The following is a 21,838-nucleotide window of genomic DNA, read 5'->3' as shown; positions in this document are numbered from 1 at the left end:
CATTGATGAGAACTTTTGGGGTAGTTAGAGGAGTCTGCATTTAATTGAGATTAACTCCAAGGCAGTGGATCAGGAGGGCGACATGACACAATGTCCACGCACCAGCCAGTATCAACTAAAAAGCACACACTGCCCCCCTCTCTTTGCCACAATCCGAGTTCCGAGCCAGTCTGTGAATAGTGAAACCCTCTAGTCGGATCTAGAGTTTTCTGTTAGCCTGGTCTCTGTGCAGCAAACAACTGAAATTGGTCTCAACTGAATCTGATTAATCAGATGCAAATTGTGCAAACTTAAAGCACAGAAGAGGCACACTGCACCAATAAGGCACAAAAAATTGATGTTACCACCTGATTAAATTTATTATTAATATATTCTGGCAATGAAACTAAATGGCAAGGATCCAACTTCCTTGAACTTCAGATAACAATCTTGTGGGCTTTTAAATTTGTGGTTAAAAAGATTGACCTATATATAAAAAAAAGTTAAAGCTTCTCAAAAATAATATGCAAAATTAGAAAGAATGTGGAAAAATACCAATGAATCAAATTTTCATGATATGAGAGAGCAACATGGAATTATCATTTATTGACTAGATCTAAATGTGTAAAGGATAAACAAAACACAAGCAGATATTTCTCCCCACTTTGTTTTAAAATCAGTGGATAAAAGTTACTCCTTTCCCTTGGAATAAGAGGTTTTAATCCAGGTGAGCACAAAGGTAATGTTAATGAAATGCTTTAATCATGTACATAACAACATAACAGAGCTCAAATACAAATAACTGAAATTTGCACATGTACCTCACAACTTTGCCATCGGTTAGGAATGTTTGGCCTTAGTTTCTGCTCACACACCACCTTCCTCATTTCCTCAATCGAAGGGTCTGATGGTACCAAGTCATAGTAGGGTAGCTGATAGTCTTCATGAATTCCTAAAACATGATAATGTCTGACATGTACAATGTACACATGTGCCAAAATTCTTACTTGCTGCAGCCAAACAGGTACTTGTCAAAACTGTAATAGTAAACTTAATTGAAGTGAAAGATAATAAATTTGACCATAAATATTCACAGGAATCCTAGTGCAAAAAGTGACAGGAAATAGTGCTGTGTTTCTGTGCTGTCAGAGCAGTCCATGTGTAACAAGTGGAGGATCAAAACTCTAATAGCCGTTGGAAAAAGACTGTTCTTGAACCTAAGAGTGCTCATTTTCACGCTTCAGTATCTTCCACCCAAAAGTAGTAGCGAGAAGATGCTGTGGTTAATGTAATGGAGATGGTTAATAATGTTGGCTGCCCTCCTGAGGCAGCACCTCACATAAGCCGCTTTCAGGTGGAATAGCTGGGAGAATGCAGCTCCGGAGTTGGCTGTGGGTGTGTACGAAGTGACATTCAGGCGGCGGCGCTGTTCTGGCACCTGAGAGGTGCTCAGCGGGGAGAGGCACTGCGGAGCAAATGCTGGCTCCTGTCAACTGTGGCTGTAGTCCCGCCCACTTTTAGGTGCCTAGGGGGAAACGCTCGGAAATGGAGAGTACACCTACCTGAGGAGGATTGGGTAAGTAGTCCTCGGGTCAGGGTTCTCTGCTTTCAGGTGGCCTCAACAGCCGCATTCGGGTATTCTGGCCACCTGAAAGCAGATATAGATGTCCATATAGGATGAGAACTTACAGCCCATGAAGAAGCTGGCTATGTTTGCTACCTTCTGCATTCCTGGGCACTTGAATTACCAAACTAAAACACGAAACACAAGAGATCTTTGTGTTCACAGTCCAGGAACAACAAACTATAGAAGGAAATAACAAAGAAAAATGAAGTAAGTGTATTAAAAATTTGGCTTGGATTGTAATTAATCCTGTTAAAATTGTAATCATGATTGATGGGACATCCTGCAGAAGGAATAAGCAAATACAAGTTTCTAATCACACAAAGTGGTTTTCAAAGCAAAAAAAATCCATTTTTGCAACTATTCAGAATTTGACATGCAGAGCGGAAAAAAAATTCTAGAATCCAAAGTAAAGCACTTAATATGTCCACTTACCACCCACTGAACATCTCCGTGCGATTTCCCAAAATACCAAGCCCATAGCATAGATATCTGCTCTTTTAAATGACTCAAAATGTTTCATGTTTATGGAATCATCAAGAACTTCTGGGGCCATGTATCTGGTAGAAAAGATGCATAAATAGCATTGGTGTTAAGCTCTCAAACCAAATAAGCTTTAACAAAAAGCTAAGCAACTGATTCTCCTTTGTATGATATAGCCATTCTCAAATTGCTGTTGGCTCTTTCAGAACATACACAAAGCACATAATACAGCCTCTCAAGTGTACCTTGGTATTAGCTGATTTGCTATCTAAAGTCAACATTACACATAATTTATATACATGACACAATTCCCTTTACGCCCCCATATCTAATAGGCTAGCTTTGAATGTACTCAATAACCGAATAACTGAATAGAGAATTTCTTTAGGGTAGACATTCCTCGAATAAATCGAATGCATCAATAATCGAACATTCCAGCCTTCTTGGAAAAGAAATCAAATAATATGGCAGACAGAAAGTTCCTAACCTCCAACAGCATTACACTATTCATTGCAATTGTGGTCCATTTATAATATCTTAATCCATCATTCTGTAAATAGTTGTACTAGTTTTGATCAATTGCCTTGGTTTGTACAGCACTTTGGTCAATGCAAGTTGAAAAAAATGTGCTATATAAATAAAGAACTTGAACTATCTAAAATCAAAATGTCTCATCTCAATGTTAAAAAAAAACTAACATATGTAGACCTCTAAGGGATTCCAATTTAAAACATACTACACCAAAAATCATCCAGTGAATTTATACTATTGTCTCCAAGGCAAGCAGCTCTTTTCTTGGGCATAAAAGAAAAAAATCAGCCCTCCAGGTGCCCTCACCAAAATCTTGTAGCAAAACTAACCCAATGTTGCACTGCATTAACCTTGCAATAAAGAGCGGCATATAATTTGTTTACTGTACCTGTGGATCAATCTCAAATAATTGTGCACACCAAATCTCAACCTATTAGAAGTATTTTTTGGTTTGCTTTTCTTCCAAAACAATTAGTATTTCACATTTCTTCATATTTAATTCCTTCTGGGACTTTTTTTTAGCCACCTATGTAAAGTTTCCATCTATTGTAGCCAAACTAGGCATACAGTGAGGGAAAGAACCACATGGAGTCGAACCAACGGACTTTTATATAACTCTCGCATGCGTTTAAATCCCTCGGAACCCAATGATGCTTGGAACACCCAGGACCTTGACGACATCAGCTGCCAGGCTGTGGGCTTCTCTCAGTCAGATCTGCCGCAGACTTGCCTGCGACTCCATGAGCCAGTTCGCCTGCTGCGTGGGCAAGTTACCACATGACCCCCCCGCCCCCCCAAAAACCGGCGTTAGGAGGTGTGGAGTCCACGGTCAACACCTTTTTAGTTGGTTTGGGAGGCCGACCTCGTCAGCCTGGAGGTGGCACAGTCACAGGGTGATCCAGATCTAGATGCACCAGCTTGAGGCGGTTAATGATGAAGATCTCCTCGTGGTTGCTCACGTCTCGGACGCTTGTGGTTCTGTTCCGACACACCACCTTGTATGGTTGCTGGAGTGGAATCTGGTACATGCCCCTCCAGACCAAGTTGCAGTCCCGGAGATCCTTGGGGGCAAAGGAAGGTCTCGGGCCACGGAATACGATTGGGGCAGGAGTCTTTTGAGCACCGTCGCAGGTGTCTCCTCTGTGCCACGGGCCACTGACACAAACTCACCTGAAACTGTAGTGGGGCATCATGCACCAACTCTGCCGAAGACGCGATCTCTTTGGGAGTCAATGCGGATACCAAAGAGCACTCATGAGAGGTCATCCACCAAATCCGGGCCTCGGAGGTGCACCATCAGGGTTGACTTCAGGTGCTGGTGGAAATACTCTACCAGGCCGTTTGACTGCAATGGTAGGCCTTCGTGTGGACCCAAGTTGCTGTGCCAGCGCAGACCATAGGCTGGATGTGAACTGTGACCACCAGTCTGATGTAATGTTGGCAGGCAGGCAGGCTGGAACATGCAACCCAGCTTGGAATGATGACTCTGGCGCAGGACTCCGTGGACATGTCGGCAAGCGGAATGGCTTCTGGCCACCTGGTTAGTCTGTCAACCACGGTCAACACGTACCTTGTCCCATGGGAGACCGGCAGCGTACTGATGATGTCTACATGGACATGCTCAAATCTCCTGTGCGTCGGCTGGAAGGGTTGGGGGGGTCTTCACGTGCCTTCGGACTTAAGGTCTGGCAGTATATGCATGTCCTGGCCCAGTGTCCGATCTGGTTGCGTAGGCCCCGTTAAAGCAATCTATCTGCCACCAGTTAGATGGTTGCCCAAATGGACGGGTGGGCCAAACCATGTAGTGTGGCGAAAATGCAACAATTCCAAGTGCCTGGAACAATGGGTCAGGGTTGGCCGGTGGACATGTCACAGAGAAGCTTGTTGCCTGTTGGGGATGTCCTCAAGTTGCAGGCCTGGTGATGGAGTAATGGCCGGTAGGAGAATACCAGCCCTCTCCAGAAAAGAAGAAATAAAGTGAAGAAAACACAAAGTTCAAGAAACACAAATACAACAAATAAAAGATAAAGTTGTGGAGAAAAGAAAGAAAATGGCACCCAAGGAGGAAAAAGTAAAAACGGGGAAAAAAAGAAGAAAAGACGCCAGAAGAGAAAGGAGAAGACCTTAGCTGCATGAAGAAACAGGGAGCCATCGTGGAGAAAAGAGCCCGCTCCCCAAGGTTGGTGACGACCCTGCAAAGTCGTGACCTCCCAACCGCTGGACTGCAAAAATGGCTATCTGAGCCAAACAGAAGTGCGCAATGCGCACATTAAGGAAAAAGGAAACACTGACGGGAGGGGGGCCCAGCTGAGGAGCGAACTAACACAGCACAACCAGCTGAGAGCCCTGTTAAGAGGAGGAAAGCTACAGAAAAGGGAGTGATAGGAAAGAAGAACACCAACAGGAGGCCTAACAGATAACTAGCCCAGAAGAAGAGGACCAACAGCAAGAAGCCATGCAAAAAGACACCCAGCAAGGTGAGGCAAGCAACTCAACAAAATGTCAGAAGAGACACAGATACAAGGAAGAGAAGTAGAAGACACAAACACAGGTGCAGACATAGAAAAAGAGGAAGAAGACCAAGCTCTGCACAGAGGAATAGAAGGTAAAATAGATGGACAGTATATAGACTTTTTTTATTATTTCAAGAACAAATGAGAGCATTAAAAAATGGTTGACATTAGAATTTAGTGAAATGAAAAGAAAAATGAAAAGTACAGAAGAAAAAGTGAGTAGAATAGAGCTGGTCATGACAGAAATAGGGAAAAGATTAGAAAATGTGGAAGAACGAGAAACGGCTGTAGAAATGGAAGTGAATGACAAGAAAATTGGAAGAAAGTGATAAAAAAGTTAGAGTCACAGAGTTGTTAGCTCAGAAGATGGATATAATGGGAAACTATAGTAGGCGAAACAATATAAAGATAGTGGGCCTAAAGGAAGATGAAGGAGGCACAAATATGAAAGAATTTATAAAAGAATGGATCCCAAAGGTCCTGAGAATGCCAGAAATACAGGAAGGAATGGAAATAGAAAGGGCACACAGAACACTAGCCCCGAAACCACAGACACAACAAAAACCAAGATCCGTTTTAGTAAAATTTCTGAGATACACGACAAGGGAAAATATACTGGAGAGGGCAAGGAATAAAATTAGAGAAGACAAAAAACCATTGGAATACAAGGGTCAAAAAATATTTTTTTTTACCCAGACATAAGTTTTGAACTCCTAAAGAGGAGGAAGGAGTTTAACACAGCAAAAATCAATCCTATGGAAAAAAAAAGGATATAAATTTATGTTAAGATATCCAGCTGTGCTTAAAATATTTATCCCAGGGGAGCAAAACAGACTGTTCTCGGATCCAGAGAAAGCACGAGAATTTGCAGAACGCCTGCAGGACAGAAGGAGAGATGAAGAGATGTAACAAGAACAGTGACAAACTACATATAAAGATTTAAAACTAATGTATAAGTAAGAACTAAAGAAGGGAAGAAAGGAAGTAAGGGGAAAAAAAAAGTAAAGAGGGTGAGCTTTGTTATATGTGAAGATAAAAGTCTTTTCTGGAGGGGGTTGGATGGGAGAGAATAACAGTCACTGCGAAATCAGTTGACGCTTCCGAGCGGGTTCGCAATCCAAATGGAGAGGGGAGTTGTGGTTATCCGGCAAGGGACAAGGGACAACTCAGAGAGGCGGGGGACATATGGGGTTAAGGGAATTTTAGATGTGGGAGTTGTTGAAGTATTTTATGTTTTAAAAGTGTTGTCATACATTGAGTTCAAAAAGGGAAAACAGAGATGAAAATGGAGAAAAGGGGGAAGGTGGTGGTGGTGAGGAAGTGGAAATGAGGTGCAAACAGAATATGAGATGGCCATGTTGAACTATATGACTATAAATATTAATGGAATACATAACCAAATTAAATGAAAAAGGCTATTAAATTTCCTGAAAAAATGGAAAAATAGACATAGCATTTGTGCAGGAAATGCATCTAACTGAAGTGGAACATAATAAATTAAGGAGAGACTGGGTAGGGCATGTAGCGGCAGCATCATATAATTCTAAAGCCAGAGGTGTAGCTATATTAATAAATAAAAATGTACCAATCAAAATGGAGGAGGAAATAATAGATCCAGCAGGGAGGTATGTAATGATAAAGTATCATATGTTCAGAAAGAATAGAAAATTGTTTTTAGGGAAATAATTTATTAACATTTGAACAAATGAAGTACAAATATGGAATAACTCATGGTACAATGTTTGCATACCATCAACTGAAAAGCCTACTTAAAGGATAAATTGGGAAGCAGGCTGAGATTACCAGAAAGAAGCAGCTTTGAATATGTGATTACAGAAACAATGATAATAAGAAGATTTATAATAAAACATGTACATCAAGCTGCAAGAGAAGGAAAATGATGAAATAAGCTATAAACTCAAACAAAAGTGGGAAAAAGATTTAAACAAAAAGATAAAAAATGAAATATGGGAAAAGTTATGCTCTGGAACTATGAAGAATATAATAAATTACAGTATAATTGGTTACACAGGTTATATATCATGCCCCAAAAGTTAAAAAAAAGGGACCCAACAGTATCAGATAGATGTTTTTGCTGTAAGAAGGAAACGGGAACAACAGTACATGCCATTTGGGCATGTGAGAAAGTGGAAAAGTTTTGGGAAAATCTAAATCAGGTATTAAATAAAATCACAAAAAGCAACATAACAAAAAATCCAGAAATCTTTCTTCTAAGTAATATAAGAAGAAAAGAATTAGGCCTCAAACTAGATTAAGCGCATAAAAGATTTATCATGATAGCCTTAGGTGTAGCAAAAAAATGTACAATGTCAACCTGGAAATCAGAAGAGAGCCTGAGAATACAGCAATGGTACATGGAAATGAATAAATGTATCCCACTGGAAAAAATAACATATAATTTAAAAAATCAAGTGACATTGTTTGAACAAATTTGGAAACCATACATGGAACATAACAGAGAGGGCTTGCCTCGGACCTGCACCCCCTAAAATGATAAGATGACAAAATGACTTGATCCAGTGTGTAAAAGTAGATGACACAACTTTCTTGTTTATTTTCATTGTGTGATGACATTGTTTAATGGTTTTATTGTATCGTAGATGTTGAACGTTTAATGGGTTTGGAGGGGGGTTGGAAGGGGGGAAGGGAAGGTAGGGGGAAAAAAGGGGAGAAAATACCACTGTGTATATTTAAGAGGGAAATGTTTGTATGTATTTTGATTGATATGGTTCACAGTGTGAAAAATTTAAAAATATTTTTTTTAAAAAAAAAGCTGCAGGCCTGAGACTGCAGTGCAGTAAGCCAGCATTTCTTTGTCCAGCTGCTGTGCCTCGGCAAGCACCACGTAGTCCAACCCGAGGGACAGGGAATGTACAGTGGATGGAGGTGCGAGACAGTGCATCAGCACGACACTGTTTTTCCCGGAGATGTATTCGACAGCAGTGGTATACTCCAAGATGTATGACGGGTGCATTGCTGCCATGCCAACCTTGGATCTGACACTTTGGCGAATGCGAAGGTGAGAGGTTTTTTAGCCCGTGAACTCCTGCCCCTCCGATACAGAAAGTGCCGGATGGCAAGATAGAGGGCTGCTGTATTTCAGCTCCTGGGCGGGGATAGGGACGGTGGTGGTGTCCGCAGGTGCCAGCTGAAGAACGCAAGTGGTTTCCACTGACCCTCAATTAGTTGTTCAAGCACACCGCCGACTGCTGAGTTGGAAGCGTCAACTGTGAGGGCTGTGGGCACATCCACCCACGGGGGTACCAGAAGGGTGGGGTTTGCAAGGCAGTCTTTGGCAAGATCGAAAGCCATTGCTGACTCCGTGTCCCAGGTGATTTCTTTGGCCTTGCTGGACATCAGGCCAAACAGGAGTAGCATGATTTGGGCCACTGATGGGAGGAATCGGTGGTAAAGTTGATCATGTCCACGATCTCCTGTAAGCCCTTGATTGTACTGGTACACTGGTGTATGGCCTCAACTTTCGCTGGAAAGGGAACCACTCCATGCCGGTTAATGTGGTGCCCATGGAAATCAATGGCCGACAGCCCCAACTGGCACTTTGTGGGGTTGATGGCCAACCCCTATTCACTCAGACAGCGGCAGTGTTGGTGCAGATGCGTCAGTGTGAGTGGTTGGCAATCATCTAAGTAGATGAGGTCAAAATCTAAGCCGTGCTCCACTGAGTCCACGAGCCGCTGGAACGGCATCTGCAGGAACTCGAATAGGCTGAATGGGATGATGTGGGCTGCTTTGGGGACATCTCTGGTGTGGACGGGAACCTGGTGATGCCCGTAGACCAGGCCAACCTTGGAGAAGATGACTGCCCCATTCAAATTGGCCGTAAAGTCCTGAATGTGGGGCTCTTGATAGCAGTCGGCTGTGGCGGGATAATTGAGCCTTCTGTCAATGCCGCATGGCCTCCAGCTGATTTGGGCACCATGTGCAGCAGAGAGGCCCATGGGCTGTGAGTGCCAGACAATCCTCATTTCCTCAATTTTCCTCAACTCCTCCTGAGTAAGGTGAAGTTTGTCAGACGGGAGCCAGCGTGACCGGGCATGTAGCGGTGGTCCTTAAGTGGGAATGTGGGGCTGTTCGTCATGCTTAGGGGAGTCTGTGGAGAACTGCGGCGTAATAATGGTTGGGAACTCCGCTAGTACTCTGGCAAAGTCACAGAAACTAAGTGTGGGGCCGGTACCATGGTTTTGCCGAGTGTGAAGGTCTGGAAAGTCTTGGCATTCACTGGGCACCATCCCTCGAGGTCCACTAGGAAGCAGGGCACCTGGAGGAAATCTGCACCCAATAAAGGCTATGGCACTTCTGCTGCCGTAAACGACCAGGTAGATCAGCTGGAACCGAACTGTAGTGGGATGGTTCGCGAGCTGTATGTACGAATACTGCTGTGTTGGCAGGACTTCCAGGTGCGGGTGTTGTGGCTCGGGGTTGGGGGCAAGATGCTAACTTCCACCCTGTGACTATGAGGAATCTTCACCCATAATGTCGGTCCTATAAGTAAAGGAGGCTATCACAGTGGCCAGCCATCATAGCCATTAGTAACGGCTGGCCCCAGTGTTTCCACGAAAAGAACAAGGTGGGCTCCTGAACCCCACTTTTGGTGGTTAAAAACACCACACCAACAGTCCAAATTGGGGTTGCTCCCTGCTGCGGGGGGGGTCACCAACTTTGTTGGTGGCGTGTGGAAGGCCCAGGCCTTAAGGCATGATGCGGCAACTTGGTCAATGGAGGCCCCATCATGCTGCTTTGTGTGCCACAGGATATCTGCGCAGGCCACTACTTTGCTTGGGTCATCATTAGCGATGAGGAGGCGGATATCTGCTGGCATCTGCTCGAGAAAGATTTGTTTGAACAGTAAACCTGGCTTACGACTTACTGCAGGTGCCAGCATCTCATTCACCAAGGCCAATGGTGCGTGGTTGCCCAGACTGCCCATGCGGAGCAACCGCGCTTCGCGCTCACGGCAGAGAGGTCAAAAGTACGGATCAGGAGCACCTTGATTGTTTCATACCTGTCCACAACCAGTGGCTGGTGCAGGAAGTCAATGATGCAGCCTGCTGTTTCTTGGTCGAGTGAATCAATACATAGTAGTGCTTTGTGGTGTCCAAAACAATTTGCCTGACCTGGAATTGGGATTTGGCCTGTTCAAACCAGACCTGCGGCTACGAGGTCCAAAAAGTCGGCAGTTTCAGTGAAACTGCATTCTGCATGCTATGGTTGGTCATCATTGGGTCTAAATACCATTTGGACCGTCGGGGTCACCAATGTAGTCGCACGAGGCTAGCAGCGAGTGAAAGAACCACAGAGTCGAAAGTGAGTTGAACCAACGGACTTTTATAGAACTCTCACACGCGTTTAAATCCCTCTGAACCCAATGACGCTTTTGACTCACAGGACCTTTACATCATCAGCTGCCAGGCTGTGGGCTTGCCCCACACCCTGAGTTCTCACAGGCAGATCTGCCGTGGACTTGCCCGCGACTCAGTGAGCCGGTTTGCCTGTTGCACGGGCAAGCCGCCACACTCTGCATCTTTACAACTCATCAGTAAGAACTTTTAAAATGTGCTTTATTTTAGAATTATTAATAAAAATGCAACCAACTGTGAACCAAGCAACGATTGTTATGCAATATCTAGCAAATACCTGACAAATGGCACTTTTTTTTTGCTTCAATCTTCGAGGGACTAATTCATTACCTCCAGAATCAAGAACCCTCATTTTAAGAAACAAACCTTATAATTCCCCCCCCCCTCCATATTTGCTGCATCCACCCATTTGTCCTCATCTTGGTTTGCCAGTAAGATGCACTACAAATTCAATATTAGATGATTCCACCTTGATTTTTGCAAGGATTAACAAAATATATAATACAGCAAAGGGTTAATAACATTAAGAGACAAATAAAGGAAAAGGTCACTTAACACTACATTTAGAATGCAACATTCAAGAAATTCTTTAACTTTGTCTTCCGCAAAGCAGACAGGGAGTCACCACTTTGTCCAGCGCCCCTCACAGAAACCTACAGCACCTGGTGTTCCTAGGCTGTCTCCCTTCCAAGTACCGACCAGGCCTGAGCCTGCTTCGCTTCTGAGATCAGACAATCTCAGGCATATACAGGTTATTAGCTAGAAGAAATGTCATTATTTCTTTAAAAATACAATTTGCTGCACCCATTACAAGGAGGTCCAAATGATCTGTTGTCTCTTTGATGGAAAATGGAACAAATAATGATTTTCAAAGACAAAAAGCTAGAAATTATGGCTCACGTCAGAAACAATTATATAGGGAAGAGGAAGAGTAGGAGGATAATCAAGCAAAATGACATGCAGCAATGCAGGAGGGGGCTGACAGTTAAAAATGTGTTGCAATATAATTACTTTCAGCTACCAGACACTCATTGAGTTTAGTTTATTAAACATCCCATTAAGTCACTGTCACTTGTTTATTAAACATCCTATTAAGTCATTAATCCTGTCCTCAAAACATTTGTTTTGCTACTGAGAAATGAACACTGGAGAAAGGATTAGCTAAGAAAAAAGGAAGTTGATAAACAAAATAACTAATTTCTCCTTCCCTCAAAAAAAGAGAATCCAAGGAAAGATGCTAAAAGAGCCAAAAACAAATGAAGACTGCATAGGTCATTACACATCATTCAAGTGTTCTTTGCCTCAGTAGATCTGTTATCCATCCCTGATGGATGTTGTCACCTTCATTCTGAAATGACCCAGCAACATAAATGTATATTTTAGCACATATAGTCAAATGACCTGTAGAATGCCAAATAGCTCAGTCAAAAGAGGTTTTAAAGGGCAAGACCTTAGACTTCAAGCAACTTTAAATACCCATTTATAATTCCATAATGTAAAGTAGTAGTCTCAGTCTCCTCCATTACAATGCCAACCCGGGGCATTTAGTTAATCCTTAGTTCTTGAGTACAAACACTATAATCATAAACAGAAGTAACAGGATTTACCTTTTTGTTCCCACTCTATGATTTGGAGCAATATCAATTGTATCTGTGGCTGAGTCGTGCCTGACTGCCAATCCTAAATCTGCAATGCAGCAAGTTCCGTTTTTCTTCACCAGAATGTTTTTTGATTTCAAGTCTCTGTGTGCAATGGCAGGTTTTCCTATAAAACGGAAGGTTTTCTGTTAATAGGAAAATGGGATTGAAGGAAGATTTTTCTGTGAATTGAACTTGTTGGATGCAGGATTTTTACTTAATCAAAAGCTCATTTACAAAAATAAGCTTCCATACATTTTGGAGATTCAAAAACTCCAGTGTGCATTATTAAAAAAATTAAACAACACTTGTTTTTTCCATTTAATTTTCTAATGAAGGCATTATTAGGACTGAAATTCTAATAAGCATGGCTGAAAATTTGTACAGTCACAAATTTGCATTCTTACCTTGTGTACCAACAATTTCCATATGCAGGTGTGCAAGTCCACTTGCAGTAGAAAGTGCCAGTTTAATCATGCCTTCTACAGTAACAGTGTACCTGTTCAAGTAGTCAAACAAGGAACCATGTTCATGATAATCTGATACCAACCACAGCTGCGTCCAGGTCCCATTATCTAAAAAGAGAAAAACTTTTAGCAAAAATATGTGCTGTTTATATACAATTTAAGCATTTTACTAAAACATGACATTATTGCTTTACAAAAGATGTTATTCCAAAGATGATTCATCAAATGATTCAAGAATATTTTCTTTATCATCAAGTAACAAGCTAATCTTTTAATAAACAATGAGCTGCTGGAAAAACTCAAGTCCATGGGTAGAAAGTCAACATTTTGGGTCAGGACTCTACTTAGTGACTCAAAAAGTTAATGCTCTTTCCAGAGATCCTCTAATTTCAGCATTTTGCTTTTCCCGACAAAATATATTGGATCACTCATACGGTCTCATTCTCAACAGCTGGAAGCATAACTGGAATGGCTGCTATCCAACACCAAATGCCATTGAGAAAATGAATTGCTTGAAATGCTATAATCTTTAAGATGAAGCTAGTTCAGAACGCATTCCAGGATATTGATCTACTGACTGAAGTATTGAAAATGTCCAAATCAGATATCATGTGACTGAAGCTTTGTCATTTCTACATAACTGCTTTGTTTGATCCTCAAGGTAGGAGCAATCAGTTCTTAAGCAGTTGAAGATGCACCAGGAAGGTGCAGAAGTGTCCAATAAATTACATCATGGGTGACAAATTTGATTAATGCAAAGCTTCAGATGATTTAGAACCACAATACATGAAAAGAAATATTACATTTTTACTCTTACATGCTCATTTTGTTATAAAAATTTATATAAAAATTAAGAAATACACATTGCTCCACTAAGTCCTTCCTTTGAACAAACATGAGCATTATTTTGTATCACTGACAAATCTAGAATGAGCAATAATTCATTTTGTTCAGTTGCTACACAACTCATTTAAAATCCTACTGGCGTATTAATTTGAAATAGAAATGTTGTATTTTATATTTATTTTTGGATTGGTTTATTTTGATACCATTGCATGTTACTGTTGTTACAACCCCAGAGGACTCCAAAACCCAGCAGCAATAAAAATTCACCAAGAGAGTGGTTACTTAAAAGTTGCTTTTAATTTTCTTTTAAACATAATAAGATCAATCTTTAACTTATTAAACTTAACCCTCTTCTAATTCTAAGCGCTCATGTATGTAATGTGTACATGTTCAGGAAAGTTCTTTGTTTCACAATCCAATCATTCACTTCTCCAAGATCACTGGTATCAGGCAATTCTTATTCTGTGCACAGAATTTAACATTTATGAATCTTCACCAGGTTCGTGCTTAAAGTTAAATGGTTACTGCTCAGGAAGGTTCTTGCTGGTTTCAGAAAGATGCTTGTTGCCCGTTGGGCATATACAAACTGAATTCCTCCAATCAGTCACTTCAGTGTCTTGACGAAGAAACTTGCCCCGTCATGGGTTTTCCAAATGATAGCCTCTTCTTTCAGGTCACCACAGAGTTCCTCGTTCCCCTTCTTTCAGGAGACACACTCTAGCCAGCCATTTCCTCTTGTAAGGACTACATGAGCCCATGTCCCGAACATGCACATCATTGCCACTTCAGTGTATGTTTTTTTGGAGGCCATAACCGAATGTGCCAAGCTGTGCATTTACAATGACACCTTGCACTGTACCACCCAAGTGGAAAGTAGTAATTTTGTCTCATGCATTTAAGACTTACTCATAAAATATAAAAGTAACAAGTTTTTAGAAGCAACTTTGTCACTGTATAAATTGGAGTCATTATTGTACCCTGGCAGTTAATTTCAGTTAAGCAGACTACAAAAATGAATTCAACACTGTCAAGGAAGACATTTTTATATACATGTAAATATCAGATACAAAATTGCACTTAAACCACCTTTGATTTAATTGAGACGGTTGCAGTGAACAAACTTATTGAGCTACTGCAGCCCTTGTGTGTTAGATTGCTAGTCCCAGGGTTTTCACCCAGTGAAATGATTACAAGCTATACCCACTAAAACTACTATTGTGAGCACCAGCATATTTCCGTGAGCCACACATTATATGTTAAAGTGCCACACATGGCTCGCGAGCCACAGTTTGGCCACATCTGAACTATAGACATTGTAATCACTGCGTTGAGCAGGGGTGCAACAAAACAGATCGATTTACTTTGGATGCTATTAAACTACTTGTACACCTCTGGAGCTCTATTCACCTAGGGAACAGGTATTCTATCCCACTACCCAGAACTACCTTGCATTAAAAATGGGTTTCGGAAAAAAAACCACAAAGGCCAACCACTCAACACAAATATTCAGGCTCTGAGCAGCTCTTGCAACAATATGACATTTTTCCTTTAACAGTCAATCACACAGCGCAGTTGCCAAAGTGCTGTGTGCTTTTTTTTTTCCATTTACACAAGAGTTTCTGTGTATACCCAATACATACGATCAAATTCTCAAAGCCATTCCCAATCCTTTTTAAAATCTACCTTTCTAGCCCATGGCTGTTCAAAGAATCATTGGGGATGATGTATTTAGAACTATAGAATGTACAGCACACCAATGGGCCATTCACTAGTCCCACTGACCTGCTCCTACTCCATAACCCTCTAGACCTCTCCCATCTAATTGTTTTTCTTTGGTCATTTACAGTAAAATCCTGATATCCCAAATTCAAGCAATCAAGGGGGGGGGGGGGGGAGAGGAAATAAATAAATAGAAACAAGAATAAATAAATTTAAATAAAAGTTTAAAATTGTAAATGTTCTCCAAATCCACATGCAACCCCTTGGTGAAGATGGGACAAACAATCAGCCACTGGAGTACCCCAGTCATGCCCACCCGCAGCAGCTGTTTGAATAAAGTTGTGTTTGGAAAAAAATGGCATCATCCAGAATGAAGAGCAACTGTCCCAAAATGTCTCCCTTTCCCTGCCTAGTTAGAGTTTTTAATCTTAATTAGTATATTATTAAGTATGTTAGTCAGGCTTAACCTGTAAACTTTAGGGGGGGGGGTTTCATTATGACATATTTAGTGCAACATTGTTACAGCGCCAGTCACCAGCAGTTCAAATTTTAATTTTGTGTGTTACAGGAATTACCTTATTAAAGTGAACTTTACATAATTAAGGGCAATAAAATACTTTTTTTTTCAAATTACTATACACTTTGCACATCATCTGCCAATCTCTGGTAAGTAGGTATTGGAAATTGGGGGGGGGGGGGGGTTGCAGGGGAGGAGGAGACCAAATCTTTTCCAGTTAGAGATCACAATAGTTTGCTTCACGTATTCCAACAATGTGGCCACACCATTGGTAGGATGAGCGTAATGTATGCCTCAGCACTAGTTGGGGGGTACAGACCTGTGAGATGACACAGATACTGACTCACAATCTTCTGGTAAATTTGATACTTTCATACCGACTATATTGGTGATATCTTTTGACTGTTTAAGCACCATGCCTCAGAGGCAGGGGTAACTGCTGCCAGATAAATGATAATCGTGTGTTTTGCACCATATAGAGCTTTAATCTTCAAAGATTTTTCCTCAATCATCCAAAGACTGATGAGGGGATAGTGAATTTCAACCATGTCCATCTTCAACTGGAGATATTCCCCAAGATAGAAGAGAACACCATAGTTCATGCCCTTTGGGCCACAAAGTTGTGCCAACCCACCTATACTTAGTAAACAAAAACAAAACCCTCCCTACCTCATAACCCTCCATTTTTCTTTCATCCACGGTCCTAAGAGTCTCTTTAAATTCCCCTAATGTTCCAGCCTCCACCATCACCCCTGGCAATATATTCCAGGTACCCACAATTCTGTGCTTAAAAAAACTTACCCCTGATGTCTCCCCTAAACTTTCCTCCCTTCAATCTGTACAGATGTCCTCTGGGAAAAAAAGATAGGGGAAGAAGTCCTTGCAATTCAATTCCATTGTCAGAGTTCAATTTGATTTGGCAGTCAGATTGGGAAGAGAACCTCCACCGCCAATACCTGACACGAACCCACCACTGCCTCTAATCCCCAGGGAGACTCCCAGGCTGGTGGAACATTCACTGGCAAGTCGGCAGGCTCCTGTCCCCGAATCCTCCCCTAGGACTACCACACATGCACACCAGGGAAGAACACAAGGGGAGGATTTGGAGTCAGCATCCGGTGTGCTGAAGGTAGAAAAGGAGGTTCTGCTCCCACCCAGGAGATCACTCTTCTTTGCAACACCAGGACAAGGGATTCATCCAATCGCTTGCTGCTGGGAGACAGTAGCACGCAATTTGAGAGGGAGAGTTGGAGAGAAAAGTCAATAAGGGAAGGTTAAAAAAGAGAAATGGAGAGAGAGGAGGGAGTTACCTGAAACGAGGACAACTGAAGTTCTAATTTCACGTCGCGTGAATTTTTTTTTCAACCTGAGGTCAGTGTGGCTCAAAAAAAATTTGGATAAATGAGGATTTTGGATAGTCCGATTTTGGATAATCAGAGATATACTGTACTTTCTGGAGGAAAGTTATTTTGCTAAGAGGGTGGCTAATAATGTAGAAATGTAGCTAATAATGTAGAACAAATATTACCAAGCCATGTAGAGGAAGAAGCAACTTTATAAGTTTCAAGGAGGGCTGGGCAGGCTCCCTCAACAGGTGAGATTCAATTAAAAGAAATTCAAGGAAAATAATGTAGATAGGTGGACAATATTGACCAGCCTCTTATCCAAAAAACAATATTCTGCTTTAAAAAGCTTTCATTACATTTTCTCTGATGGCTTACGTTTTGCTCTCAAAATTGTTCAGAAACATTCTTCTGTAATGGAAACAGTTAACACTAAACTTACCTGTTCAAATTTAGCCAACTTAAGATGGCAAAGGGAATACTAGTTTCACAATTAACAATTCATAAAATTACATTATATTTAACCAAGAGATGGCCAAGATTTACTTTACACTTAGTTGTGTAGCTTGATCAAATTTAAATATAAGCTTTCAAGTTATTAACATGGACTTTTTCATGAGAGTTAACATAAATACAAAGTATATTATCTAATTCTATCTCAGTTAATCAGTAGAGAACAAAAATAAAAACCTTTGTTATCTGCAGCAATAAACCCAAGAATATTTTCATGACGTAACATCACAGTTTGGTAAATTTCTGCTTCACGAAACCATGATCTTTCTTCACGAGAAGAGAAAATCTTCACTGCAACTTCTTCACCTCTCCATTTTCCTCGCCAGACTTCTCCAAATCGACCTTTACCTATACTTTCCTGTAGGACAATTGTTCTTGCAATTGTCCTTTGAACAAGTAAAGGCAACCCTAAAATACAAAGGAGAATTATCAGTATGAATTATTAATAATTCAATATACTATGCAAATTTTGCACCCAGATCTTCCCCCCCCCCCCCTCACCAAATACGAGCTCGTTAACATTTCAGACTATGTTAGAATAACGGCCGTCAAGATTGGACCATCAAAACACAGTGCACATATTGAAGTCTGCATGATGTACACAATAAAAGGCTCATTTGCAACGAATGCAGCTGGTGGTCCAAATTAATAGTTTAAATATAAAATCAGGAGTTACTACACACCAATAGCCCCTCCATCCCACCCAAATCACACCAAACATCAACCATCCTTTCGCACTAGCCCTACATTCATTCCACTTTTATTCTCCCCACATTCGACAACCTCCTTCAGATTTTTATCATTCAACTATAATCAAGGGAGAATTTACAGTGGACAATTAACCCACCAACAGGAAATCTTTGGAACGTGAAGAAAATCTGCATATTCACAAGCAGAATGTGCAAACTGCACACAAACAGTACCCAAGTTCAGACTGAATCAAGCCTTTACTGAATGGCAGCAGTCCTCCTAGCTGTGCCACTTCCTGAGATTTATTCTAATTAAACTGATCTCATTTCAAACAATGGATAGGTAAATTCCTTTCACAGCAATAGATCTAGCGAAAGCACATTCACAAAAGATCCAGAACCCATCTATAATCACATCAAATCTCTTGCACCATGGTCCTGGACTAGGTACACTAACATTCATGTCCACTAACCATATTCTCCCTAAACTTGAAGATGATGCTCAGATCAATCCACTAAAGTACCTATCCAAGTTGCAATGTACAAGTACGTTCTCATTAAAAATATTTCTCAGCTTTCAATTTTTATCATTTGTCGCAAAATATTTCAAACGTCAACTTAAGAACACTTTAGTGTCATCACCAATGGCACTTTATCCTCATTAAAGCCATCACCGATTCCAATCCTGTTTGCTTCCTGGTCCATGAGCCTGAACATTCATTTCCTTTGGTCTAAAGTTGTGCATTTCTATTGCAGGTTTGATGATTAATCACCAGATCCAGCAGTACAACATGAAAAGGAACCAGAGGTGGTGGGGGGGGGGGGGAAATCAAACAAGCCAAGTTTGTTATTGGGGGAAAAAAAAAGACACAAGAACCTGTGTGATTGCAAGATAGACAAGTTACACAAATCGGTGGCACAGCAACGATTTTTTAATGCTGCACAAAGAAATGGTCTATCTGGAGGGATCAGTTCAGCATTGGAAACACACATCTTGCCGTGTACTATTCGATCTTCCTGAGTGACAGTGGTCATACAGAGTCTATCAGTCTCACGGGTGTAGTTAGTTGAAGCACAATGTGAGCTTTAAATTTGAAATTCAAACTTTTAGAGATGTCAGCTCATGACTCTGGTAAGATGGTTCATTTGAAATCAATTTTTTGAGAAACAATTACTTTCAAATAAACAGATACGGAAATAATTTTCAGCTCTTATCAGGTGCACAACACCCCTTATCCAAATGCCCAAAAAGATTCGAAATTTGAAACTTTTTTCATCCGAGGTCCGATAAAGGTAATAGGTAATAAAAGATCAGAAATCCCGATTGGAGAACGGGACGTAACAGACACAAGTAGTGCATTATTGAATATAGATTTTTCAATACTGCATGTCTCTACTTCAGTTAATTGTGTAAGTTTGAGTGAATGAGTGCATTTTTTTTTTAAATGGTGTTCCAATTATCTGAGAAAATCCAACACATCCTAGGCATTTTGAATAAGGGTACTCAACCTGTGCTGCATTTTATAAATACAAATCTTACATTTTAAAAAATTGTAGAACCAGGTACAAAAGCACAAAATCAGTTCCAAAGCTTTTCATGATGTTCACATTAATAAGTGCAAAGCAAAACCCCAAAATATTGGTAATTTATAGTTAAAATGGCAAATCAATAATTAACTTTATCAAAGGACTGAACTGGATTTGGGGTTTAAAGATCTATACACCTCTAGCATTTTCTCCCCCAAAAAGGATCTCTAGCTTCTGCAGTGCTTTTTTAAAAAAACCACATGGCAATATTCATAATCTAAAATTGTTAATTTACCTGAACCAGATCCTGACGTGGTCATGTCATAAATTAAATCTTTAAGAGTGGTGCCCTCGGAAATGAAAGGATGATCTAAAGATGGATCTTCTTCATGGGGAACACGGTGATGAATGACCGTGCGATTATGAAAGAAATAGAAGACCACCATCAGTAAAATGCAAATCACACATACTGGTCCAGCGATGACTGCTGCTAATTCCACAGGTCCCAAATTTAGCCACTGAGGCTCTGGTGGAGTCACTAGGAATGATGCAAAACAGAGTTGCAAAGTTAAATGGGTCGAACAATGCCAGATTTTAAACCTGTGTGGCATGAAACTGCATCTATTAATGAGAACTTAGAACTCAAAATGCAGGATTACAGATGTTGAAGAACCAAACCTACTCTAGCAATCTCCATTCATTGAAACAAAGTATTCCTCAGTACTTTTAAATGCAAATCTTGGGGATGAAGGAGGATCGAACCATGTAATGCTATCCTGAGTGCTTCATAAAACAAAGATGTCACAAGTGATTGATCAAATATATAGATCACAAATGCAGTGGGTATGCAAACAGTGGAATTAAAATTCTGAATGAACTAGATTAAGCAGAATATAGCTCATTCCCACATGTAACATTTGGGTGCAAGTTCAAGATTTATTCTGGAAGATTTACTTAAACAAGCAAAGCTTAGAGATCCAAGTTATCACAATTACCTGCAAAAATTTCAAGACCATCAAGGGCATTCAGGACAACCTTGCACACCAGTTAATACTATCTCAATATTTTTAACTTTCACTTTCTCAGAAATTCATGAAAACCTCAATCTAAAAATTTACCTCTCGTCGGCACAGGAAGATCAGAATCGTTACACAAATCGGTGTCACAGCAACGATTTGATACAGCATCATTTTTTGAGGGTGCACAAAGAAATGGTCTATCTGGAGGGATCAGTTCAGCATTGGAAACACACATCTTGCCGTGTACTATTTGATCTTCCTTGCGAGTGACAGTGGTCATACAGAGTCCGTCAGTCTCACAGGTGTAGTTAGTTGAAGCACAATGTGAGCAAAAACATTTCAAACCTAAGAAAGAAAACAATTCTGGCATAAGGATGAGCTTACACATTAATAACATTGTACAAGGTAGTTAATTCTTCAGTAGTTCAACACCATGGGTACAATTCAACATGGTAGCTAACTCAATACATCCTACCAAAAATATTCTATTTTTGAGTCAAAGATTTCTCACCACGGTCATTAGCAAAAGTCCATTTGAGGATGCAGATGTATAGCTCCATGAAAGCGTCAACACAGATAGAAAGGGTGAAGACAACTTTTGGTATACTTTCCTTCAAAACACCGCAAGACATTGGTGAGACATTATGGACTATTTTGCACAATTTTGGCAACCCAACTAATGGAAGGATACCAAAAGTTGGAAAGGGTGCAGATGTAGCAGCTCACCGAAGGCTTAATTGAACTGGCTTGGGAGGTTCCAAGTGATTTCGAGATGTCACAATGCGATGACCTCATTTGGAATGCTTGGGAATTTCAAAAGCTGCGTGTGACTGAATAAACTACTTTTACTGAACTTCGACTTGACTACATCTGATCATTTTCTCGTTCTTCATTTTGCATTGTGACATAGTTGCTACAATGGTGACCGCAACAGGTCCAAATGAATTTTGGACCCAACATGGACAATGCAGCAGTTTGTCTTTTAGACCACCCATCCTGAAGTTCGGGCAGGCTGAGGCGCAGTTCTGCATT

The 21,838-nt window shown here is 40.8% G+C and overlaps 1 protein-coding gene and 1 long non-coding RNA gene across 10 annotated transcripts in view; one reads left to right on the top strand and one right to left on the bottom strand.

Annotated features, from left to right (window-relative positions):
- The window catches only part of tgfbr1b (transforming growth factor, beta receptor 1 b), a 92,969-nt gene that overhangs the window by 27,538 nt on the left and 43,593 nt on the right, over positions 1–21,838 (bottom strand). For 4 of the 9 annotated variants that reach the window (XM_069920623.1, XM_069920620.1, XM_069920624.1 and 1 more), the window contains 7 exons: positions 20,906–21,151; positions 20,083–20,325; positions 17,749–17,979; positions 12,574–12,741; positions 12,137–12,293; positions 2,039–2,163; positions 801–931 (listed from right to left, as the gene is read on the bottom strand). In XM_069920623.1, coding sequence (XP_069776724.1) covers positions 801–931; positions 2,039–2,163; positions 12,137–12,293; positions 12,574–12,741; positions 17,749–17,979; positions 20,083–20,325; positions 20,906–21,086 — 1,236 coding nt within the window. In that variant the 5' untranslated portion in view covers positions 21,087–21,151. Of the gene's footprint in view, positions 1–800; positions 932–2,038; positions 2,164–12,136; positions 12,294–12,573; positions 12,742–17,748; positions 17,980–20,082; positions 20,326–20,905; positions 21,152–21,317; positions 21,512–21,838 lie in introns of those variants that run through there. The other 5 variants (XM_069920618.1, XM_069920622.1, XM_069920621.1 and 2 more) reach the window with 5 other exon arrangements.
- On the top strand, positions 16,133–19,461 carry LOC138755173 (uncharacterized). The gene is made up of 2 exons (XR_011352083.1): positions 16,133–17,086; positions 19,017–19,461. It is a non-coding gene; the product is annotated as an uncharacterized lncRNA (long non-coding RNA).

The sequence above is a fragment of the Narcine bancroftii genome, chromosome 2, assembly GCF_036971445.1.
Source record: "Narcine bancroftii isolate sNarBan1 chromosome 2, sNarBan1.hap1, whole genome shotgun sequence".
NCBI classification, from domain to species: Eukaryota; Metazoa; Chordata; class Chondrichthyes; order Torpediniformes; family Narcinidae; genus Narcine; species Narcine bancroftii.
Note: the sequence above shows the minus strand (reverse complement) of the source record. Positions and strands in the feature narration are given on the sequence as shown.